This window comes from Pristis pectinata, chromosome 18 (assembly GCF_009764475.1).
Source record: "Pristis pectinata isolate sPriPec2 chromosome 18, sPriPec2.1.pri, whole genome shotgun sequence".
Taxonomy (NCBI): Eukaryota; Metazoa; Chordata; class Chondrichthyes; order Rhinopristiformes; family Pristidae; genus Pristis; species Pristis pectinata.
The window spans coordinates 1,023,587-1,050,188 of NC_067422.1; the positions used below are offsets into that span (position 1 = coordinate 1,023,587).

Here is a 26,602-nt window from a genome sequence, read left to right on the forward strand (position 1 = left end):
GGCCTCTGGTACTATTGTGAATTTGAGCAAGCTTGGATTGAATCAACCCAAATTCATGTTGTGAGAGAAATGTACCCTATAGAAAGGGAAGGGCAGAAACGCTCTGAGATTACTGGAGGATGTTGCAGTTGAGTTACTGTTGATTTATGTTGATCAATGAGTGAAATGACAGTGCCTGCTTACTGCATTTAGCAGTACAAATGGATGGATCCCGAGCCTGATGTGTGGGAAATATTAAGTGTAACTTCATGGCAATTGATAGTTTCTCTTTAACAAAAGTAATAAGAAGGAAGGTTCGGTATATGTACATTGTTTTATCATCTCCTGCAAGTGTGACAGAGCAATTTACACTCAGAGTGTTTGAAATCCCATAATACTTTTAAGCAAAATCGTCAGTGACAGCAATGTCAGAAAACAGTATGAATAAGTATTTAATTTATTTAGCAATGTAGTTGGGATTAATACTGCCCAAGAAACTAGAAAACTTTGTGCACAGTGTCATGAGAACTTAAACACAATCTCACTCATTTGGAAAAAAAAATGGGTTTGTATACTCACAGAATAACCAGGTTTTACTAACCTCATTTCCACTGAAATTGTAATTTAACTAGCCAACACTCAAGGTGCATTCCTGGTCGTCACTGAGATCTCTGACCACCTACAGCTTTAGATACAACTTTGTGCATGCTCCAAATGCTTTGCCCTTGGAGGTCAAGACTATAGTCATTCTTGACTTCCTAACCTCAGGATTATTCCAAGCAGTTGCTGCTGATCTCTGCCATGTTGTTCCTCCAGGAGCAGGCAGAGAAGGAATGTGTATTTACCTTGCAGGTTTCAGCAAAGTGCAAGTATTCCAAGACTAAATGTCCTTACAGAAATGTACCTGACCATCTCCTGGCAGAGTGCCTCACTAAGGCCTTGGAAGATCTCCTTGGAACTCCAGCAGCCACTGTTTTTCATGAGGCTACCCAGATCCCTCGTCTCCAGGGTTAACTCTCCCATCCATACCTTTGTCTCCCATCATTACAGTTTCAGTCATGCATTAACTGGAAGAGTTTGTCCGTCCTGTGTGGTAGGATGCCCCTGCTGTGCTGCGTGCTGAAAATTCTGAGCACCTGGAATAGATCAATAAGGAATTCTGTGCTGAAACCAACAATGTCAGTTTATTGCAGTGTTTCACTGGGAAACCTAACAATCCTGTTCTGTAAGTCTCACAATAGCTAGATCAGATCAGATCAGATCTTTATCAGTCACACGTACATTGAAACACACAGCGAAATGCATTTTTTGCATAGAGTGTTCTGTGGGCAGCCCACAAGTGTCGTCACGCTTCCGGCGCCAGCATAGCATGCCCAAAACTTCCTAACCCTTACATCTTTGGAATCTGGGAGGAAACCGGAGTACTCGGAGGAAACCCACGCAGGTATGGGGAGAACGTACAAACTCCTTACAGACAGCTGCTGGAATTGAACCTGGGCTGCTGGCACTGTAAAGCATTATGCTAACCACTACACTACCGTGCCTGTTCTTTTATCAAATCAGTGAGTGAACGTGGATTGTATTTGATACTTTTTCAGTAAATAGTAATTAGGGTAGATGGAGATTGTGCCCATGAGTGCATTGCTGTTTCATGCAGGGATCGCCCGCAGTTGTCTGCCCTTACCTCTAACAAGAATATCTCCTTCTCAGAGAGAAGATGAACAAGGACTGCATCATGTGTACAGGCATAGGAATGAGTCTGGTAGAGACCTGGTGGGCCAGTTAACACCCTCTCTGCTATGACAAAAGGTAACCATTGAATGTTGCTGAAAACCTGCTGAATGCCTATGTACACGCTCAGTGAATGCTTGAAAAATATCCTTGGGAATTCCTGATACCTGATATTGGGTAGAAATTATCTAAATTTGAGGGTGGGCGGTGACGAGGTTCAAAAATAAATTAGATTGCTTTAGGCTGAGCATTGTTTTCTAAGCTGCTATTGCCAAGTGATGCTGGTTATTTGTGGTTTCACTGGACAAAGTACCATCCAAGCCACATGAAAGACATCAGCCAGTTTTTGCTCTGTCTGTTGTTGATAGCAAAGCCTTCAACTGTGAAACCCCAAAGCTTTCTTTTTTCCTTTTCAGAATTTACCCCTTTGAAAAGCTATTGGTTATCTGCTCTTATATCACCTAAATATGTCTCAAGAGTCTAATTATTCTGATAATTGCTCTTGTGAAGTCCCTTGGGACATTTGCTCCACTAAAGGGATGCATAAATACAAATTATTGAACGTAGAACATTACAACACAGTACAGGCCCTTCGGCCCACAGTGTTGTGCTGACATTTTGTCCTGCTCTCAGATCTAGCTAACCCCTCCCTCCCACATAGCCCTCCATTTCACTATCATTCGAGTGTCTATCTAAGAGTCTGTTAAATGTCCCCGCTAATTTGGGTCTCGGTGTTTCAGATTGTAAGACACTTAACATTTTGTTAGATGGTTCTGGGATTAAGTCTCATTCCAGAAGCTCAAGCGCAAAAAAAACCTTAAGAGTATAAGAATTAGGAGTAAGAGTAGATCACTCAGCCCATGAGCCAGCTCCCCCATTCAATAAAATCATAGTTCATCTGATTGTGACCTCAACTCTGCTTTATGCCTACCTTTGGTAACTTTCCACCTGTTTCCTGTCCCCACCCCTGCCATGCTTATCAAAAATTTATCTACCTCTGCCTCAAAGCTATTCAAAGACAATGTCCTTTGAGGAAGGGAGTTCCAAGGACACTCAACCCTCTTTTCTGTGTTTAAACAGTCACCCTGGTTCTAGATTCTCCCACAAGAGGAAACATCCTCTTCACTTCCACCTCAAAAGATGCTGAGATGCTAAGCTGACACTCCAGTACAGTGATGATGGAAAGGGAGCTTCTGTATGCCTGGCCTGGCCTGGCTTGGCACCAGTCATATAGGTCTCAGCTGATGAATAGGTGGCCCTGTATTTGTTATTTGAAATTGCGTTATTAATCATTTGCATACAGATATGTTTTCAAAGTCTCCGTGGGCTTTCAATGCACTTTGGTTCAGGGAAAGAAAACAAATTTAGTCTTCTTCGTACTTTGGAAAAACAAGTATAACTGGAAAGGCTAATATTTATTCCCCAGCCCTAATTGCCCTTAAGGTGATATTGAATTGCTGCAATTCTCATCATGAAGATTCTCCCACAGTACTTTTCCTTTACACAGATCCAGGATTTAGAACCAGCCAACTGAAGGAATGAGATATTTCCAAGTATGTCTTGTTTGCAGCTTGGGGCAGTGTTCCCAGACACTTGCTACCCTTGTTCTCCTTAATGGTAGCAATTGTGGGTTTTGAAGGTACTGTTGGATTAGCATAGGCGTCTAACTGCAGTACATTTTGCAGATACAAACACTACTGTTACCATGCACTAAGGAGTGAATGTTTTGTGTACATGAGGTAGTTGTAGTCTTTATGTGTACACTGAAGGTAGTTTGTGGGGTTTGTTCATCTGGGTTAGGTTAGATGTGGAAATGTTAAGTCCTGCTTATGTTAACTTTGGTCCTCTTTTGGAATTCCTGTGGACAAAGAAAATTACAATTTATTTATTTCGTTGACTATCTGTAATTGTCCACTGTAAATTACCCTATAGTGTAGATTAATAGCAAAAAGAATCAAAGTTTTGATAGTTGTATGTGTGTGTGAGAGAGAATAAGCTTTAGGAGTATAAGAAAATAAGGAGACACAAAAGACTGCAGATGCTGGAATCTGGAGCAACACACAATATGCAGATGACCCGAAAGTTGGTGATGTTGTGGATACTGTGGAAGGTTGCTGTGGGTTACAACAGGATGTTGATAGGATGCAGAGCTGGGCTGAGAAGTGGCAGATGGAGTTCAACCCGGAAAAGTGTGAAGTGATACACTTTGGAAGATCGAATTTGAAGGCAGAATGCAAGGTTAATGACAGGACTCTTAGCAGTGTGGAGGAACAGAGTGATCTTGGGGTCCATGTCCATAGATCCCTCAAGGTTGCCGCACAGGTTAATTGGGTTGTTAAGAAGGTGTATGGTGTGTTGGCCTTCATTAGTCAGGGTATTGAGTTCAAGAGCCTTGTGGTAATGTTGCAGCTCTATAGAACTCTGGTTAGACCACACTTGGAGTATTATGTTCAGTTCTGCTCGCCCCATTATAGGAAGGATGTGGAAGCTTTAGGGAGGGTGTAGAGGAGATTTACCAGGATGCTACCTGGATTGGGAGCATGTCTTATGAGGTTAGGTTGAGCAAGCTAGGGCTTTTCTCTTTGGAGCAAAGGAGGACGAGAAGTGACTTGATAGAGGTGTACAGGATGATAAGAGGCATAGGTCGAGTGGAGAGTCAGAGACGTTTTCCCAGGGCGAAAGGGGCTCACATACGGGAGCATAATTTTAAGGTGATTGGAGGAAGGTATGGGGGGATGTCAGGGGTAAGTTTTTTTACACAGAGTGGTGGGTGCGTGGAACGCACTGCCGGCAGAGGTGGTGGAGGCAGATCCATTAGGGACATTTAAGAGAGTCTTAGATAGGTACATGAATGATAGGAAAATGGAGGGGTATGTGGGAGGGAAGGGTTAGATAGATCTTAGAGCAGGATAAAATGTCGGCACAACATTGTGGGCCAAAGGGCCTGTACTGTGCTGTAATGTTCTATGTTGGAGGAACTCAGTGGGTCAGGCAGCTCTATGGAGGGAAATGGACAGTAAACATTTTGGATCAAGACCCTTCATCTGGACTGTAAGATAGAGGGGAGATAGCCTGTATAAGAAGGTGGAGGGAAGGGGTGGAGCAAGAGCTAGCAGGTGATAGGTGGGTCCAGGGGGAGAGGGGTGATAGGCAGCGAGAAGGGAGAGTCCAAATAGCGCCACAAGCTAAGAGGTAATAGGTAGATCTGACAAAGGGCTGAAAATAATGGAATCTGATAGGATAGGAAGGTGCAGCATGGAATCAAGGCAGGGAGGTGGGGAGGGCAAAGGGGAGTAGTGGGAGAGGGGAACCAGTGGGAGGAGTGTGTGGGTGATGGGCAGGTAGATCCAGAGGAGAGAGAAAAGGGATAGAGGGGGAGTAGTTTACCGAAAGTTGGTGAATTCAATGCTCATGCCACCGAGTTGTAGACTACCCTGCTGGAATATAAGGTACAGAAGTAAGGAGAGGGGGATTGTGACTGATGAGACTGTACTCCTGGGAGCCAACATGGAACTGCTGGGCCCAATGACATCGTTCTATGTCATCCTAGGTATATGATAAACTGTATATGAAATTAGCAATTCCCTTTAAGTTATGAAACAATCTGCTTGTTTCTTTTTATAATTAATGGCAGTTCATAGCAAGTCCGAGATGAGGTATTCCTTAATTTTAATTCATAACCTGCCTGAAATTGCAGATGACTAGAAAAAATGTTAATAGGATTGAAACCCTATTCATATTTAGCTTTTCCTTCATTAAAATCCAAAGGAAGAAGAGAGATTCCTGCTTTTATGTAGCCCTCTGTCATGTTATCTCAATGCTTTGGCATTGGTATTGGTTTATTATTGTCACTTGTACCGAGGTACAGTGAAAGGCTTGTCTTACAAACTGATCGTACAGGTCAATTCATTACACAGTGTAGTTACATTGAGTTAGTACAGAGTGCATTGATGTAGTACAGGTAAAAACAGTAACAGTACAGAGTAAAGTGTCAGAGCTACACGCTCCGGCACCATCTTACAGAGAAAGTGCAGTGCAATATGGTGCAAGGTCACAACAAGGTAGATCGTGAGGTCAGAGTCCATCTCATTGTATAAGGGAACCGTTCAATAGTCTTATCACAGTGGGGTAGAAGCTGTCCTTAAGTCTGGTGGTACGTGCCCTCAGGTTCCTGTATCTTTTACCCGATGGAAGAGGAGAGAAGAGAGACTGTCCCAGGTTGGTGGGGGCTTTGATTATACTGGCTGCTACACCAAGACAACGAGAGTCCAAGGAGGGGAGGCTGGTGTCTGTGTTGCGCTGGGCTGTGTCCACAACTCTCTGCAGCTTATACAATTATACTGACTTGTGTATCGGTTGCTTCAAAAGATAAAACTCTTTTATTATGTGTATTGCACATGGAGTTTGAACTAGTGAGTGGTTCACTCTTTCAATCCAACATTCACTACAGATTTAAGGTCCTGTAAACAGCAATGTTTGAAATTGATACCGATAGTTAATGATTGTTGTTTCTTGGTAGATGGAAGTAACAGTGTAAACAAAGAATGCTCAGCAGGTTGAGGAGCATCTTGGAGAGAAAGAGTTAACGCTTTCCAAAGATGCTGCCTGACCTGCTAAACATTTAGAGCATTCTCTGCTTTTTATCTCCATAGCCTCCACATCCTTCCTATAATGGGGCAGCTAGAACTGAATGCAATACTCCAGATATAGCCTAACCAAAGTTTGATAAAATTGCAACATAACTTTCTGTCTCTTGAACTCAATGCCTCAACTAATAAAGGCAAGCGTGCCGTACACCTTCTTTATCACCCTATCAACCTGTGGAGCCACATTTAGGGAACTATGGACTTGGGCCCCAAGATCCCTCTGTACATCAACACTGTTAAGGGTCTTGCCATTAACAGTGCTCTGTCCCTTTGCATTTGATCTCCCAAAGTGCCCAGATTAAACTCCGTCTGCCATGTCTCCACTCATATCTGCAACTGATCTATATCCTTCTGTATCTTTTGGCAATCTTCTACACTATCCACAATGCCACCAATCTTTGCATCATCTGTGAATTTACTGACCCACCCATTTGCATTTTCATCCAAGTCCCAGTATGGATCCCTGCTGAACATCACTATTCACAGACATCTCGCCAGAATAAGTCCCATTGACCTCTGCCTTCTATGGGCAAGCCAAATCTAAATCCAAACACCCAAGTCACCATGGATCCCATCATCTTAATCCTCTGGATGAGCCTCCCATGAGGGACCTTGTCTAAAGCCTTACTAAAATCCACATAGACAACATCTACAGCTCTACTTTCATCAATCACCTTTTGTCGTCAACTCAATCAAGTTAGTAAGATGTGATTTGCCCTGCACAAAGCCATGCTGACTGTCCCTAATTAGGCCATGGGTTCCAAATGCATATTTCCTTTGTTCTATCCATCCCTCATGCATTGTCTCTGCTACTGAAAACTAACTTGATTTCTTTCTCTCCCAGATCTGATGAAGGATCCTGGATATGAAATATCAACTGTTTCTCTTTCCACAGAATGCTGATAGGTCTGCTGATTTTTCAAGCACTTTTTGCTTTTTTATTTAAGATCTCCAGCATCTGTAATTTTTATTTGATTTTCAACTTGTCTCCATTTTTTAGTATCTCTCCTTTTCTTTAGTTGTAAAGTCCATTTGCTCTCCTAGCTGAGATTTGTTAAGACAGTTGAAATTGAGATTTGAATTGGGGTCTTCCTGGCATCTTCTGACACAATTTCATGACTGAGGTATTTATCCTCAGCTTCCTGAGTACTTGCTTGAATATTCTGGAGATTATTTCGTGGGTATCACTAATAAATTCACCCGATGGAAATTTTGGTCAGAGTTTTGCTGCAGGCATTTGGATATTTTTGTGAAAATCTGTGCTTCATGTTAGACTTGTCTTGTGACACAAGCATGCAGAACTGATATCTGAGTGTCTGGACTTGTTGCACAAGATATTACCTCAGCACAGTCACGCAATCCCTGCAGCACAAGAATAGTTTTCAAAGTCTGAAACCACCTCTTATTCCCAGAAAGAATGAAGTGCAGTGACCCATTCAACAACGTGTGTTACAGAAAGAAGTAGGCAGGCCTGACTGTCAAGCATTCATTATTCTATATAAACACCTCACAAGCAACTTGGTTAGGTTCCAATACACAAAATGCTGGAAGAACTCAGCAGGTCAGGCAGCATCTATGATGGGAAATGGACAGTCGACGTTTCAGGTCGAGGCTCTTCATCCCCTCCTTTTAGTTAGGTTAAATCGTGGGCAATGCTTTTAAAAAGGTTGCTTTTCTTGCAGAAATAAATAGTTAAGAACCTCAGCGGCTCATAAGGTATGATCTGGTACCTTTAATTTGTATTTAGAGTCATGAAGTCATACAGCACAGAAGGCCCTTCGCCCCAACTGATCCATGCCAACCAAGGTTCCCATCTAAGCTAGTCCTATTTGCTATGTTTGGCCCATATCCTTCTCTAAACCTTTCCTATCCAAGTGCCTTTGTTAATGTACCTGCCTCAACCACTTCCTCTGACAGATCTAATATGGCCCACCCTCTGGGTGAAAAAGTTGCCCCTCAACTTCCTATTAAATCTCTCCCCTTTCACCCTGAACCTATGTCCTCTAGTTCTTGATTCCCCAACTCTGAGGGAAAAAGACTGCACATTCATCCATCTGTGCCCCACATGGCCCTCATCTATGCCCTTGTTCGGCTGGTTCTAATCCTGGAGATATACTCTAATTGATACAGGTAAAGTTTTGCTGCTTTTGGCTGTAGTTCAAGGCAAAGACTAGCCAGTGAAAAAAGCTCACACTTAAAGAAATAAATTGAATTGATTCATGGCCTCTTGCAATGTTGCAGAGCACTATTCAGCCAGTGAAGTGCCTTTGAAGTGAAATCAATATTGTAATGTAGGCAATTTTAACACAGTAAGCTCTCACTGAATTAATTCGTTCTTTTCTTTATAGGTTTATGAATAACAGACCTCCAGCTAATTCCCGGTACCAGCCCACTGCCTATGAACATGCTGCAAACTGTTATACACACGCAGTAAGTATTTCCTTGCCTGCCAGGGTTTTTTCTTGGGGAGAGGAGAGGTGGAAGTGAAGTCTCTCAGGCTTAAGTTGAGTGATTTACCTGCATTTCTGTTTGAGATCAAAAGAATACTTTCTATCTCCTTCTGTTTGAGGAAAACCTCAGATTTCAGTTCCATGGGTACAGCCCACACAGATGCAAGTAGCAAGCATGGAATTGCAGTGAGTCACTCCTGAGCATTCTGTAATAGGAAATCCTTACAGCCCTCTATACTTTGAAGATTCTATTAGTCCATTTCCTAAGGCTGCAGACTCCAGAACTAGGGGGCGTTGTTTTATGATAAGGAGTCAGCATCAAGGTCTGAGATTAAAAAAAAATCCTTCACTTAGAGACGTTGTAAATGCTTGGAATTTTCTCCTTCAGAGGGCTGAGTATGCTCAGTTATTGAGTATATTCAAGCTGAGATCCGTGGCTTTTTGGATGTTGGGGGAATCGAGGGATATGGAGATCAGGTGGGAAAGGGAGTTGAGTTGGAAGATTGATAATGATAGAACATAGAACATAGAAAAACTACAGCACAATTCAGGCCCTTCAGCCCACAAAGCTGTGCCGAACGTGTCCCTACCCTAGAAATTACTAGGCTTACCCATAGCCCTCTATTTTTCTCAGCTCCATGTACCTATCTAACAGTCTCTTAAAAGACCCTGAATATTGAATGCCAATGCAGGATTGAGGAGCCCACTCCGTCTCCTGACATATTCCCCTTTCTTTCTATTATAGTCATTGAGTAATACAGCATGAAAACAGGCCCTTTGGCCCTACACATCCATGGTGCAAAACAAGCTAGTCCAGTTTGCCTGGGTTTGGCCCATATCCCTCTAAATACCTTCTATCCACGTACTTAACCAAATGTCTTTTGAATGTTGTTATTGTACCTGCCTCAACCGCTTTCTCTGGCAGCTCATTCCAGATATGCACCAACCTCTGCATGAAGAAGTTGCCCTTGGGTCCCCTTTAAATCTTTCACTTTTCACCTTAAACCTATGCCTTCTAGCTTTTATTCCCCTTCCCTGGGAAAAAGACTGTGCATTCACCTCATGATTTTATACACATCTACAAGGTAACCCTTCAATTGTTGCAGTAGTATTTAACAAAATGTATCTCCTTCCCTCACACCTTTGCCCCTGGGTCTCTTTTGGTTTTCTTGTCAGTTTTTTATAAAGAAGGAATTGTGTTTTTATAGTGTCTTTCACAAAGCACCTGGTAAATAGATAAGTTCTTAAATAAAGCAGTTCAAACTTAATTGGAATTTGTTTTAGTGACATTTTGCATGGGGACTGAAGGGTACAACTCTGCAATACTATGAATAATTCCATGGATAAAAAGCTGCTAATATCACTGAAGCCTTGAATTGGCCTAAAAACAGAAAATGCTAAGGCAACACCTGTGGAGAGGGAACTAGAGTTGATGTGTTAGATCAAAGGTCTTTCATCAGAATTCGCAGATGACATGGATATTACAAAGTCAGGGAAGGTTTGGGACAAGGAAGAAACAGAAAGGAATTATTTGATATAAGGTGTGTGATTAAATAACCCATTTGCTGATGGTTTGGGACAAGTTTAGAAAGTTAGTTTAGAAGAGTATAGAAAACAGGAAACAACAGGCCAGTGAGCCTGACATTGGTGGTGGGTAAATTGCTGGAGGGGATTCTGAAGGACAGGATCTACCAACAGGGGAGGAAGGGTCTGATTTGGGACGGTCAGCACAGCCTTGTGAGTGAGAATTCATGTCTGACAAAACCAAGAGGGTAGGGCAGTGGATGTTGTCTATATGGACTTTAGCAAGGCCTTTGACAAAATCCCTCATGGCAGGCTAGTCTGGAAGGTTAGATTGCATGGGATCCTGGGGGAGATAGCGGATTGGATTCATAATTGGCTCAGTGGTAGGACGCAGAGGTCAGGGGTTATTTCTCAGACTGGAGGCCTGTGTCTAGTGGTGTGCCACAGGGGTCAGTGCTGGGACCTTTGTTGTTTGTAATTTATATAAACGATTTGGATGTGAATGTACAAGGTATGGTTCGTAAGTTTGCAGATGATACTAAGATAGGTGGTGTTTTAGACAGTGTAGAAGGTTATGAAAAATTACAGGGGGACCTTGATCAGCTGGGTATGTGGGCTGAGGATTGGCAAACAGCTTTCAATCCAGATAAATATGAGGTATTGCATTTTGAGAGATCAAACCAGGGCAGGACTTGTACAGTGAATGGTAGGGCCCCGGGGAGTGTTATGGAACAGACGGACCTAGGATTGTAAGTGCATAGTTCGCTGAAAGTGGTGTCGTAGGTAGACGGAGTGGTGAAGAAGGTGTTTGGCATGCAGGCCTTCATCAGTCAGGGCATTGAGTATAGGAGATGGGAAGTTATGTTGCAGTTATATAAGACATTGGTCAGGTCACACTTGGAGTATTGTATCCAGTTTTGATCCCCCTGTTATAGGAAAGGTGTCAATAAACTATAAAGAATGCAGAAAAGACTTACCAGGGTGTTGCCTGGACTTGGGGGCCTGAGTTACAAGGAGAGGTTGCGTAGACTAGGACTTTATTCCCTGGAATGTAGGAGATTGAGGGGTGACCTGATAGAGGTGTATAAGATCATGAGGGGCATAGACAGGGTGAAAGCACATAGTCTTTTTCACAGGGAGGCTGCTAAAAACAAGTTTTAAGATTTAGGTGAGAGATTTAAAAGGGACATCAGGGGAAGCTTCTTCACACAAAGGGTGGTGCGGATTTGGAATGAGCTGCCAGAAATAGTGGTTGAGGTGGGCACATTAGCAACATTTAGAAGCCATCTTGATAAGTCCATGGGCCAACGTGGGCAGATGGGACTAGCTCGCTGGGCGACACAGTTGGCATGGACAAGTTGGGCTGAAGGGCCTGTTTCTGGCCTATATGACTCTATAAAATGGTTAGGAGAGGTGTAAATTGTCATAGTAGAGGGAGAAAGAAGCATGTAAAATCTGGCAAGGCTTCAACCTGTACCTGAGTAGCAGGTGCATATTTAGTCAACAGGAAACCTGAAGCTTGCAGGAACTTTTGAAGCAATGGAGGTGAAGCCCAACAATGAATGTAGTATTTCTCTTGTTTGAAAGTTTAATTAAACAAACCTCTCCCAATTTTTACAATGTCAGCAGCCCCCTCCAAAACCCATCCCCACACACATGCACCCCAACACACACACACCCACACACACACCAACTCTCTCACACGCACACAACTTTTGTCACACACAACTTTTTTTTTCCATTAAAAGATATTGGTTAGAACTCAGTCCTTTGACAGACTTTAGGTTTCTCTTCTAAAATTTTCTTCCTTAGCTCTGTCAGTTTTTGTCTGTTTACTTCTATGTATTACCTTGTGATAATTAGCCATATTAAGTGCAGTTTATTGTAATAGTTCTTCATTAGGTATAACAATTTAAACAAATATGTATGGCAGTGACCCATACAGACAAGATACATTCATCCTTATTCATTGTAAGCATTTCTAACAGTACAGTACAGTACAGGAACAGGCCCTTCAACCCACAATGTCTGTGCTGATCATGATGCCAAATTAAACTAATCCCTTCTGCCTGCATATGATCCACATCCTTCCCTATTCACGTGCCTGTCTAAATGCTTCTTGAATGCCACTATCATATCTGCTTCCGCTACCAGCCCTGACAGCACGTTCCAGGCACCCACTACTCTCTATAAAAGAAAACTTTTCCCGCACATCCCCTTTAAACTTTCCCCATCTCACCTTAAAACTATGCCCTTTATTATTCAACATTTCCACCCAAGGGAAAACATTTTGGCTATCTGTGCGTCTCGTAATTTTAAATACTTCCATCAGGTCTCCCCTCAGCCTCCGGTGCTCTAGAGAAAACAATCCAATGGTGAGTGTTTAATTGATCTGAGCTGGACCCAGTGCTATCTTCACCTCACACACAAACATTGTGCAGTTTCCAGCTCAAGTCACCACACTCCAGTTAGCTGGATCAGAAATCCACGCACCTCCTGAGGGAGGAGATGGAAACCTACCCCATCGGCAAAGGTAGCCAGTAGAGATGTGAGGAAGTAAAAAACTGCTGAATTGGATTATGTTTTCTTCCCAGTTTCTCATTGTTCCAGCAATTGTTGGCAGCACATTGCTTCACAGGCTATCAGATGACCGGTGGGAGAAGATTACTGCCTGGATGTATGGCGTGGGGCTTTGTGCATTGTTCATCGTTTCTACTTTTTTCCACATTATTGCATGGAAGAAGAGTCACTTGAGGTAGTGTTTGCTAACATTCTCCATTTTTTCAATGGGGTCAATTTTAGTTCGTACATCTACTGGTCACAGAGGCCATTGACCACTCTGCTGTATTGTGCAAGCTCTGAGCTTCACGGAGTTGATAATGATACACCTAAGCAGATCCTGTCCTCGTATGATAGTCACAATGTTAGTCGGAATTCCAGGTAGTCACCAGGAGAAGCGGGGTTACCATATTCCCCTTTCTCTTCAGCATGAATTGGAGGTGGCCCCAGCTGATGCTGTGACTGACATGCCCTAAATCGGCAGAGAGATCATCAAACCTACTTAACACTTACAGAACAAATTAGGATGATCAGTATAATAGATCCATTTAACATACAGCAAATAAAAAAGCCCACGATATCAATACCAGTCGTCATGTACATTAATCCCATTTACCAGCACTTGGTTTGTACCTTCCATGCCTTGCCAATTCAAGTGCTTGCCTAGATTCCTTCGTGTATATCCTACCTTTATTAGTTCTCCTAAAGTACATCACCTCACACTTTTCGGTATTAACTTCAATCTGTCATTGCTCTGCCCACCTTACCAACTGATCATTGTCATCCTGAATCTTAAACTGATCTCCTCAAAATCAACAACACTTTTTTGTGTCATCTGCAAACTTACTAATCATAGCTCCTACATTCGTGTCCAAATCATTAATGTATATGACAAACAGTAAAGGTTCCAACACCAAACCCTGTGGTATGCCATTGGTCACAGTCCTCCAATGACAAAATCAACCCCTCACCATCACATTTTGCCTCCTTTCACTAAGCCAATTTTGAATCCATAGAACAGTGCAGCACAGTACAGGTCCTTCAACCCAAGATGTTGTGCCGACCTATATAAACCTACCTCACGATCAATCTAACCCTTCCCGCCTACACAACCCGTAACCCTCCATTTTTCTTACATCCACGTGCCTATCCAAGAGTCTTTTAAATGTTCCTATTGTATCAGCCTCTACCACCACCCCCGGCAGTGCATTCCTGGCACCCACCACTGTCTGTGTTTTTAAAAAAACCTACCTCTGACATTGCCCCTAAACTTTCCTCCACTCACCTTAAACAGATGTCCTCTGGTATTGGCCGTTGCTGCTCTGGGGGAGAAAGGTGCTGGCTGTCCATTCTATCTACCCCTCTCATAATCTTATACACCTCTATCAAGTCGCCTCTCATCCTCCTTTGCTCCAAAGAGAAAAGCCCTAGCTCACCCAACATTCCTCATAGGACATGTTCTCTGATCCAGGCAGCATCCTGGTAAATCTCCTCTGCATCGTCTCTAAAGTTTCCACATCCTTCCTATAATGAGGTGATCAGAACTGAACATAGTACTCTAAGTGTGGTCTAACTAGAGTTTTGTAGAGCTGCAACATTGCCTCACAGCTCATGAACTCAATCCCCTGACAAAAATGAAGGCCTGCACACCATACACCTTCTTAACCACCTTATCAACTTACGCAGCAACTTTGAGAGATCTATGGACTTGGACCCCTAGATACCTCTGTTCCTCCACACTGCTAAGAATCCTGCCATTGACCTTGTACTCCACCTTCAAGTTCAATCTTCCAAAGTGTATCACTTCACACTTTTCCAGATTTATCCAGATTTTCATCTTGCCTTGTATCCCATGGGCTCCATCCCATGAGACCTTGGGACCATGTCGGACCTTGTCAAAGGTGTTACTGTAGTCCATGTAAACCACATCATGCTCTCATCCATATATTTTGTTGCATCTTTGAAAAATTCAATCAAATTAGTCAGATAGGATCACCCCATAACAAAGCTATGCTGACTATCCTTGAGTAATCTTCAACTGTAGATTAATCCTGTCCCTTAGATTTTTATCAGTAATTTCCCTACCACTGATGTTAGACACACAGGTGTGTAATTACCTGGTTCATCCCAGCTGCCCTTCTTGAATAAAGGTACCATGAATCAACCAAGCTTTTCTTAAGAAAGGGCGGGCTGGACATAACTTTGACATTGAAAGTGTGACAATTGATTCCTTTACAACCAGATGAACAAATTATATGTTAGCTGTAATAATCCTGCCTAGTGATCAAAATACTCAAATGCCATCTCTAACCTACACACTCATTTCTCATTCTGTATCTTTAATTCTTCCTGCCCCTTCCCCACACCCAACTCGACTCCCCACTCTTGACCTCCCCACCCCACCCCCCTCCCCCACTTTTAGTTGTGCTTGTTGGAGGTCAATCATTCCAGTCCCAAGAGTATTTTGATCACAGTACTACAGGAGTTGCTCAAGGCAATGCCCTAAATTCAACCATCTTCCACTGCTTCATCTATGACCTTCCTTCCATGAGAAGGTCAGAAGTGGGGATGTTTGCTGATGATTGCACAGTGTCCAATTCGATTCACAATTCCTCAGCAAGTGAAGCAGCTTGTGCCTGCGTGCAGCAAGACCTAAACAACATTCAGGCATGGGCTGAAAAGGGGAAAGTAACATTTTTGCCACAATCATGCCAGGCAATGACCATCTTCAACAAGAGTCTTAACCCTGACATTCAAGGGCATTACTTTTGCCAAGCCCCCATCATCAATATACCTGGGGGTCACCATTGACCAGTAACTCAACTTCACCAGCAATATAAGTACCACGGCTTCAAATGTAGATCAGAGGCTGGGTATCCTGCAGCAAGTAACTCGTCTCCTGGCACCACAAGGCTTTACACCATCTATAAGGCACAAGTCAGGAGTATGACGCAATATTGTCCACTTGCCTGGATGAGTGCAGTAATAAGAAATCTCAAGAGGATAGGCAGTAACCAAGGCAAAACCATCTGGCTGATTGGCATCCCCTCCACCATCCTAAACATTGACTCCTTCCACCACTGGTGCACAGTGGCTGAAGTGTTTGCCATCTACAAAACACACTGCAGTCACTCATCCAGGCTACTCTCGTACCACTGCCCACATCCACAGCTTCGCCACCAAGAAGGGCAAGGGCAGCACGTGTAAGGGAACACCACCATCTACAGGTTCCCCTCAAGTTACAAGCCATTCTGACTAGCAGATATATTGCTGACTCTTCTTCATCACTGGGTTTGAATCCTGGAAATCTCTCTCCCTAACAGTGGGGAAACGTTTACCAGAAGAACTTCAGTGGTTCAAGAAGGCACATTCACCCCACCTTTTCAAGAGCAACCAGGGATCAGCATCCGATGTTGGCCTTTCAAGCAATGCCCAGATCCCAAAGTGAAAAAGAAAACATAAATCACTTACTGTCCTGTCCATTGTGTGTAATAGTGCAGTGATATCATAAATTGCTGACAGTTCAGTCAGGTGTGTGTGTGTTGTTGTAAGCTACTGACTGTTCAGAGCTATCTGTTTGATATTGTTTACCACTGACTTCCTGTCTGGGTGTGTGTGAGATATTGTATACCACTAACCTGTCCTTTGTATGTGATAGTGTACACCACTGACCTGCCCAATGTGTGTGATATTGTACGCCACTGATCTGCTCAGTGTGTGTGGCATTGTACCCCACTGACAGTTCTGCTCAGTGTGTGCATTGTATACCACTGACTGGAAGAGGATTATTAGTGACTTTTTTTTTGTCCCGTTGACAGAACGATGGAACAGTGCTTCCACATGTGTGACAGAATTGTCATCTACTTTTTCATCGCATCTTCCTATGCACCATGGTGAGTGTTTCTCACAACATTTAAAGGATCTTTCCACCCATTTGGAACTTGAAGAGATAGCAAAGACATGACTGGTTGCTTAGAGATACAGAGGAGTTGGCCTAGATCACCATCAGCCCCAATGCAGCTGAATGAAACCTAAGAACTCTGTGTCTTAATGGTTGAGGCCTCTTGCTAGCAGCAAGAGATAACTAAAGATGCACCATATTACTGTGCCACTCTTGGCTGGTACAGCTGGCAAATGTTAACACAGCAGTCTAAAGTGAATTTGTATATGCCTCCCCCGCCCTCACAACCTGACCACCTCCTTCCCTCTATTCCATGGTCTACTGTCCTCTCCTATTAGGTTCCTTCTTCAGCCCTTTGCCTCTTCCACCCATCACCTCCTAGCTTCTCACATCCTTCCCTTTAACTCCCCACCTGCCTACCTTCCCCTCTCACCTGCACTCACCTATCACCTGCCAGCTCATGCTCCTCCCCCTACCCTTTTATTCTGGCTTCTGCCCTCTTCCTTTCCAGTCCTGATGAAGGGTCTCGACCCAAAACGTCGACTGTTCATTTCCCTCCATAGATGCTGCCTGACCTGCTGAATTCCTCCAGCACTTTGTGTGTGTGTTATTCCATTTATTTTAACTTTTCTTTGCTGACAGCTTGGTATATCTTGACAGCCTGCTACAGAGGCTGTCAGCTGAGATGGTACACTTGGTGTTTGGATATGGGTGAATGAAGGAATCAGGTACCAATGGCATTCGCACTTGGTGCTGTGTCAGCTGCAGATGCAGTCCAATTACCACAGTGCTGCTGGTTCAAGAGGGTAAATTCAACAGGGTGCTGGTTCCTATTTGGACAAGATAGGAAAGAGTTTAACTCTGATTTTCCCCACAGATGTAAGGTGCTATTGAACTTTATGGGTGAAGAATAGTCACCATTGTAAAGTATTAGAGGACTGTAATAGCTGCAATAGCTCAACAGACTTTGCTTTCAAAAGAGGAGGGGAACCGTGAATCCCCGTCATTTACTATATTCTGTTGAACCCATTCTGTTCAAAATTCCCTGTCATATCTTTTGCAGGTTAAATCTCCGAGAGCTTGGGCCCCTGGCATCTCACATGCGTTGGTTCATTTGGATTATGGCAGCTGCTGGTACCATCTACGTCTTTTTATACCATGAACAGTAAGCAGCTTCTGAATAAAGTTGTCACCAACCAGGACAAAATGGTCAGCTTGATCAATTGGTCTCCCCAAAAATTCACTCCCTCCAGCACACTGAGGCTGCAGGATGCATTGCAATAACCTAGCAAATCTTTAAACCTCTTTCACCTAGAAACTCAGGTACAGTAGGTGGAAGAGAACAGTAACAGCTTCAGAGAAATAAAAGACTGCAGATGCTGGAATCTAGATGAAAAACACGATGATGCTGGAGGAACTCAGCAGGCCAGGCAGCATCCATGGAGAAAAAAGCAGACAGTCAATGTTTCGGGTCAGGACCCTTCTTCAGGACTGAAGATAGGAAAAGGGGAAGCCCGATATATAGGAGGGAAAAGTAGAGCAGTGATAGGTGGACAAAAGAGGGGAGGTGGGGTGGGCACGGGGAGGTGATAGGTAGATGCAGGTAATTACTATTACTATTTTATTACCTGCATCTACCTATCACTTCCCCGTGCCCACGGGGGCGAGAGCAAATCCACCGGGAGATAGGTCAAAGGTAAGGAGAGAAAGAAAAAATAGGGTAATAAAAAAAGGGAAGAAGAGAAGAAGCATGGTGGGGGGGTGGGGTTTGGGGGGGGTGGGGATTACTTAAAGTGGGAGATTCAATGTTCATGCCATCAGGCTGCAAGATTCCAAGACAGAAAATGAGGTGCTGTTCCTCCAGTTTGCGCTTGGAATTCTCCTGGCAGTGGAGGAGGCCGAGGACTGACATCAGTGATAGTGTGGGAGGGGGAGTTGAAGTGACCAGCAACGGGGAGATGCAGATTGTGGTTACGGACAGAGCAAAGGTGTTCTGCGAAACGGTCACCTAGTCTGCGTTTGGTCTCACCAATGTAGAGGCGGCCACACTTGGAGCACCGAATGCAGTAGATGATATTAAGGGAGGTGCAGGTGAATCTCTGTCTCACCTGAAAGGACTGTTTGGGTCCCTGGATAGAGGTGGTGTAGGGGCAGGTGTTGCATCTACAGCGGGGGCAATGGAAAGTTCCCGCGGTGGGAGCGGGATGGGTGGGGAGGGAGTGGTGAATTAGGGAGTCATGGAGAGAGCACGGTCCCTGCGAAAGGCAGAAAGGGGTGGGGAGGGGAAGATATGCTTGGTGGTGGGGTCCTGTTGGAGATGGAGGAAGAGGCGGAGAATGATGTGTTGGATGCGTAGGCTGGTGGGATGAAATGTGAGGACAAGGGGGAACCATTCCCTGTTGGGTCTGGGAGGGGTGGGGGTGAGAGCGGAGGTGTGGGAAATGGCAGAGATACAGGTGTGAGCTCTCTCGACCACAGTCAGGGGGAAGCCACGGATAGAAAAGAAGTTGGACATCTCGGATGTCCTGGAGTGGGAAGCCTCATCATGGGAGCAGATGCAGCAGAGGCGGAGAAATTGAGAAAAAGGGATCGCGTCCTTGCAAGAGACAGGGTGGGAGGAGCTGTAATCAAGGTAGCTGTGGGTGTCAGTGGGTTTATAGAAGACGTCGGTGGATGAGGAATAATCTGAGATGGAGATGGAAAGATCGAGGAAGGAGAGAGGGGTGTCAGAGATGGTCCAAGTGAATTGGAGAGCAGGGTGAAAACTTGTGACGAAATTTATGAAACTTTCGAGTTCTGCACGGGTGCAAGAGGTGGCACCAATGCAGTCGTTGATATAGCAGAGGAAGAGTTGAGGAGTGGGGCTGGAGTAGACTTGGAACAGAGACTGTTCAACGTAGCCAATGAAGAGGCATAGCTGGGGCCCATGCGAGTGCCCATAGCTACGCCCTTGGTCTGTAGAAAGTGAGAGGAATTGAAAGTGAAGTTGTTTAGGGTGAGGACAAGTTCAGCCAGGTGGAGGAGAGTGTTAGTGGAAGGGGACTGGTTCTGCCTCTGGTCGAGAAAGAAGCGGAGGGCGGTGAGGCCGTCATGATGGGGAATGGAGGTATGTAGGGACTGGATGTCCATGGTGAAGATGAGGTTGTGCGTGCCAGAGAACTTAAAGCTATGGAAGAGTTGAAGAGTGTGTGATGTGTCACGGACATAGATGGGAAGGGATTGGACCTGGGAGACGGGATAGTGTGCAGGTACGAGGATACGAGCTCTATGGGGAGACAATAGGTCTGCCAGGACAATCCATCTTGTGGATTTTGGGGAGGAGATAGAAGCGGGCAGTCCTAGGTTGGCGACTATCATGTTGGTAGCTGTGGAAGGGAAATCTCCCGAGGTGATGAGGTCAGTGATGGTGAGGGAGATAATGTCCTGGTGGTCCTTGGTGGGATGATGGTTCAGGGGTAGGTAGGAGGTTCCGATTCCCTTACAAGTCTCACACACTTCCTTCATAGCTACTGGGTCTAACTTCTGGAATTAAATACGCAGTAACACAGGGAGTACCTTAACCAGATGGATTTTGCTGGTTCAAGAAGACAGCTCACCATCTCATTCCCAAGGGCAATCATTGACAGGGAATAAATGAAAACAATATGGTGGAAAAGCCCAACAAATCTGGCAGCAGAAATCTAATTCTATAGATGCTGTCTGACCAGCTGAGCATTTTTGGTTTTAATTTCAGATTTCTAGCGTCTGTACTAATTTGATTTTGTATATGGAATAAATCCTGATCCTGTCAGCAACACTCATATCTAGAGAATAAGCATTTAAAGGAAACACTTCTCTGTATGTTGGTGTGAAAATGTGTCAGTAATCATGTGAAAATAGAAAGCATGATTGGAAGATGTTTTATAGAAGTATTTGTGTTTCTTTTCACAGGTATAAGATTATTGAGCTTCTGTTTTACTTGACAATGGGATTTTCTCCAGCTGTGGTTGTAGCATCAATGGTAAGTGGCTCAAGTAATTCCCCATCTGTAACTCACCTGCTCAGACGATTCAGGGTTAATTGACATCCATCAGCATAAAACATCAGATTTTTTTAGAAACAGTAAATTTCTAAAAAATTCCTAATCACCTCCATCCCTCTTAACAGCCGTGTGAATCTGGATGTTCTGTTATCTCCCATGCAGATTACTTCAATGAATTTCAATGTTGCTGACTGCACATTTTGTACATTAATTCTGTACATTTACATGGTGGGTAACTTGTATCTTGGTGATTTACTCACCTGATTCGAAATCTATTCTTGCCTCCTTAGCACTGCATTGTTTGTTGGGCCAAGTTACTCTCCCCCCTGTCCCTCTCCAATCATGTCCTACCCTTCCTTGCACTCGCTTCGTGTTCTTTTCCATATTTTGTGGGTCATCATAACCAGAATGTTTCCATGGCAATATGTGCTTTGCAGTTAAATAAACTAATCTAGGAGTGGGTTTGGTTTAATGTTCCCCTCTTTTCTGATGCAGCCAAACACCGATGGGATCCAGGAATTGATGTGGGGCGGCGTGCTGTACTGCCTGGGAGTGGTGTTTTTCAAAAGTGATGGGATCATTCCTTTCGCCCACGCCATCTGGCACATTTTCGTGGCCTTGGCTGCGGCAGTGCACTATTATGCCATCTGGAAATACCTGTATCGGAGCACGACATCTCCTGCATGGAAGGACTTCTAACCTGCAGGTGGCCCTTGTGGTTTCAGAGTTAATCGACTGATTCAAACATTTGGTGGAAACAGCCTATCGTGGGAAAAGGCTGAGAGGAGCATACGGAGGCAGCAGCTTTGTGCCAGAAGTGTTCAAACAACCTCCAGCTGCGAATGAACACAAAGCCATTCTCTGGAGCCTGATGTAAAACTCAAACAGACCCTGGGCAGGGAGTGAGAGTGGTTGTTGGGTAGGGATGCTGTTGGTTTGCTTTTCAGATTTTTTTTTCTGAATTTACTCTTTATAAAAACAAAACTTCATGTCTTCCTCCTGACACCCACTCCCCTGCCCACCCCACCAACATGATGGAACTTGACTTGATGACTTTGATGTGATTGACTAGATTTCAACTGTGCTCTGTTGATTTTTGTATTTTGGAACATAAAGCACAGTTTAGAATAAGTGCAAGGATTGGAATGAACAGGAACAAATCTGCAGGGTATTCTTTTTATATATAGCAAAGTGACTTGTAGTCTCGTGGGCATTATACAGTTTGACTCGAACCTCCATTGAAAATCAAACTGATACATTCCAGTTTAGTGTGGCATTTTATACCTCGGCTTTCATCAGAAAACCTTAGACTTGCTCAGTTGTTGGGGAAGGGCTTTGGGTGGGCTGTTCTTTTCCATGTGTTTGCTGCTGACAAATTAATTGATAGTGTATTTCTGCGAGCACTGCTTCATGTGCAGTATGGGCTGGTGAAGGAAATGTATTTTTGAGAATCTCTCTTCATCCTCTATCACCTAACAAAGGGGTTGTGCAAGTCTACACCAACAGTATTGTAATTTGTGTTCTATCTGTTCCAGCAACAGGCTGGTAGTGAGGAATGCAACAAAAGCACTTTTGTTCTGATTAATCGTTCTTTACAACATGGCAGGCAGCAAACCACTCTCACGTGGAAGGTGCTTGGCCATATTTCTGCAAATCACTGCTGATGGGGCAGTGCATTATCTGAAGTTGTCATTGGACTGTTGATCAGGAGAGATTCTGATTTACCTCATTTTTTGTAACTGAGCGGCAACCTGTTCTCTCTTGCTGTGCCCTGTGGATCCCACCACACTTCTCGGCTTTGTAAACTCAGAGGGGCAGTCCTGTAGCCTTGCTTTCACCACTCCCCCAACCAAAACCCCAACTCTGAAAGAGTAAGTTAAACTTAAACGTAAACGGTTTACATTTTGTGAAAATTTTGCCCAACTATATGAAAATATGTTTTTTATATGTAGCCAACAGATTTTTGGAAAATGGCTCTTTCTAAGTTGCACCAAGGATAACAAGTTGGGTTGGCAAGTTTTTCTGGACCAAATCCAGAGCTCAGTCTAACTGTCTACAGTTATTAAACTTCTCCTACCCCATCCTAACAAAGAAGAATGCCTGGATTCCAGTTCAATTTACAATCTCCACGTATGCTGTGGAAGGTGCAAGACCAGTTCAAGTGCACAAGGCCATGAGTGACAGTCTGCTGTTATCAAGGAGAATGAGAATCTGGTCATTATTCACTCTGGAGTGGGAAAACTCTTACAACATCAATTGAATTGCAGACTTTGCTGTCTGTCCTCAATTGGTGGTATTTAGAGAGAATGGGAGGGGGGTTGGTGAATCAATGTACGACTTGGTGAATCTAACCAGCAGAGTGTGAACCTGTATGTGTTTTGTTACACTGCTCTGTGAGATGTGTCAAATACCTCAATGGTTGTGTTTAGATTTCAAAGGTGCTTTTTTTTGTCAAAACTGAAATCTAGGTGGTATTTTTTAATAAACTGTGCTCGTTAAGTGAAATTACTAAACTCATACAGCTTTACTTACGGGGAGGATCCCTACTAGACGCTGGGGAGCACTGTTAGGGAGGGAGTGGGGAATTTAACGAGGCATTTCTCTCAAGGAGGGTATGGGCAAAAGCACTTTAGCAAGTGTACACTCTGCTGAACGGGGAGTGGAATATAGCACTCTGTCGATAGTGGAAGGGGATTTACTAGACTTTATGTTGTTTTCAGAGGTCACCCAGGTTATCACTAAGTGATGGAGCACACAAGGCAGATCCAGGGACTAAGATAAGATATTTATTAGTCACGTGTACATCGAAACACACAGTGAAATGCGTCTTTTTGTGTGACTGAGAACGTGCTGGGGGCAGCCCGCAAGTGTTGCCACTCTTCCGACGCCAACATAACATGCCCACAGCTCCTAACCCATACGTCTTTGGAATGTGGGAGGAAACCGGAGCACCCGGAGGAAACCCACGCAGACACAGGGAGAATGTACAAACTCCTTACACTGGCAGGAATTGAGCCCAGGTCACTAGCGCTGTAATAGTGTCACGCTAACTGCTAAACTACCGTGACTAAGCTTGAGAAATAAATACTATGGGAGAAAGCAAGATATTTTTACTCAGAAACTGTCAGCTACAAAAGAGGGTACAAGTAATGGAACACACTGGGTAAAAGTATCTTTACAGGTGTCTAGATTCAGCTGTGCGTTTTTGCTGTGTGATCCCAGGTTTATCACCATAACCCTTTGTCATACTGCTTAATGCCAGTTTATCTGCTGTGTGTGTGCCACATACCATCAAATATAAGTGAATCACTGCCTTTTGCCCAGTGTGTGCTGTCCAAGTACAGATGATGACACTGGATGCACAGAGCAGCAAGTGATTTCTCCTCACTACCTAACAGGAGTGAGAAACGACTACACTTGGCTCATTCCACGAGTGCTTGCCGGGCTTGGGTTTACTGTATGGCTGCTGTTTTGGGGTGTACCCCAGGCATTCTCTCCTTCACAAAAGTGGTAATGCTTCGGGGAAAAGGAGGGCTTGCCAATTACTTTGTGATGTTTCTGAGATGCAGGCTTCTAATCTGTGTTCTTGTTTTAACCAGGATTGTGCTGTATACAAATTTCTGAAGGCTGTGATTTATTTGGCATAAATTGGTGTCTGCCAAGTTTTATGGCCAGGGTATCCCTAACTTGTTTTATATTCCTGATCCAGATGCTGTAATCATCAACTGTGAAATGATTACTAAGTTTACAAGTAATGACTGCTGTAGCCGGTGGCTATGTACCGTGTGCTGTTTCTGCTGCTGGACACTTTCTCTACTTAACTAGTTCTTGTAGCTGGGTCAAAGAATACCTGAAAATCTCTGCTGTATGCAGGTGCTTCACCATGTTGTGCCCACGAGCTTTCACATCGGTGTGCTTTGGATTGCTGGTTGATCTGGCCTTTCATGATCCTCAGTAAATTTGGAAGGCTGTCGAACAATTGGTTTGGGAAAGTACATTGGATAATAAGACTTGCCCAGCTTAAAGGTGGTGTATGAAAATGTAGAAGTTGTAGAATGAGTGATGTGTGTCTGCACCTTGTGTCTGCAACTCCTATGCACCCAGGCACACCAGGAAGGCCCAATTTGCAGAGGTAAGTTTTTGCTTCAGACAAGCATTTAAGCTGAAATCTGTGTGATCTTTCTCTGACCTCTCAGGGCAACAACAGTGTGAAGTCCCATGGCTGCCATTTAAAAAACAAAATTCTTCATTTTCCTGGAAGTGAGATGGAGCAGCTGGTGTGCTGGATTTCCCCTTGCAGCCGGCTTGGGGTGGCCAGTCCAGCTCACTGTGCCTGACACCCTCTGGCATGCTCTGATATTAATGCAATGTGTCCCACTCTTAAGGTGTGGACAATTCTGACCATAAATGGTCCACTTGATTTGAAACTGCACTGCTAATATTTTTACTGAACTGCATTATGATCAAACCACTGCTAGAGAGAGGCTCTAGCCAATGTGTGTGTGCCAGCACTCTCTGCTGATGCTCAGAAATTTTAATCTCTCTGCTTGGATGCTGGGTTGTAATTTAATTCTAGTAGTATATTCCTTCCTTTATTCAATTCCCATTGTAGGCCTGTGTTAATGTGTCAGGAATTGATGTACTGAACCTTTTACTGGGAATGTGTTGCTTATTTTCTACGTACACGTATACTGTATCTGAATAAACCAGACTGCAGCAGAATAAAGAATGCATTTTGTGTATTTTTATTTTTTCAGTTTTGCATGATTGTAGGCACAGAACAAGTGAGAGTGGTTGGCTTTATAGCTTCTGCCACAGCACAGCCTAATTAGCAATAGATTGAGAGAAAGCCCAGATATTGCAGGCACTATACCAAATCTCGAGAATGTCTTGTCAACTCTCAGCCTCCTTCGCTACAGGGATAAAAATCCCAGCCTATCTGATATCTCCTGATAACTCGAGTCCTATAGTACAGGCAGCACCCTTGTGAATCTTTTCTCCATCCTCTCCAGCTCAATCGCCTTTTTCCTATAGTGTGGCGACCAGAACTACACACATTACTCCAAGTGTGGCCTAACAAATGTTCCTACAACTGTAACATAACATCTCAACTGCTGTACTCAGTGCCTAGTCTGATGAAGGCAAGCATTCCATACACCTTTCTCACCATCCTGTCTACCAGTTTTCAGGGAACTATGTACTTGCACCCCAGCGTCTCTCAAAAACAATCCCTAGGCCCTCATCATTCACTGTGTATGTTCTGTCCTGGCTTAACTTCCCAAAATGCATCACTTTGCACTTGTCTGAGTTAAATTCCATCTGTCATTCACCTGCCCAGTTGACCTAGATTCTGCTGTAACCTTGGAAAAACTCTTCACTCTCCACTATACCAACAATTTTGGTGTCACCAACAAACTTACTAATCACGCCACCAATCCATATCATTAATCTTGCCCTCTTCTCTCCCTTTCCAACCCCCATTTTTGTTTGTTTCTCCCCGTTTCCTGTTAATCTTCCATACGGGGCTGGCTGTGTTCTCTGAGGGGATGGGGCCCTCGTGCAGCAATGGCAGCCATGGTCACCCTGTGGACCCATCATTGTTTAAGTTATCTACAAATGGAGTTGAAAGCTAAGTGCACCCAATGAGGACAGAAGTGCTTGTTAAGGCAATGGTTGAAGTTGTCAGCCCCACAATCATCGTCACAGCCTCAAACGATTGGGAAAGCTGTCTCCTTCCTGAGGACACAGCAGGCAGGGTCACTGGCCCTGAGCAAGAAGTGGGTGGGACCTT

General features: G+C 43.9%; 1 protein-coding gene across 2 annotated transcripts in view; it reads left to right on the plus strand.

The window, feature by feature from the left end:
• Nucleotides 1-25,527, plus strand: part of LOC127579999 (monocyte to macrophage differentiation factor-like) — a 49,127-nt gene extending 23,600 nt beyond the window's left edge. Inside the window, exons 2-8 of one of the 2 annotated variants that reach the window (XM_052033119.1) lie at nt 1,690-1,788; nt 8,705-8,786; nt 12,925-13,085; nt 16,708-16,782; nt 17,854-17,955; nt 20,721-20,790; nt 21,307-25,527. In XM_052033119.1, the coding sequence (XP_051889079.1) occupies nt 8,709-8,786; nt 12,925-13,085; nt 16,708-16,782; nt 17,854-17,955; nt 20,721-20,790; nt 21,307-21,510 (690 nt within the window). In that variant the 5' untranslated portion in view covers nt 1,690-1,788; nt 8,705-8,708 and the 3' untranslated portion in view covers nt 21,511-25,527. The remainder of the gene's footprint in view (nt 1-1,689; nt 1,789-8,704; nt 8,787-12,924; nt 13,086-16,707; nt 16,783-17,853; nt 17,956-20,720; nt 20,791-21,306) is intronic. The other variant, XM_052033118.1, reaches the window with a different exon arrangement.
• Nucleotides 25,528-26,602: the final 1,075 nt, after the last annotated feature.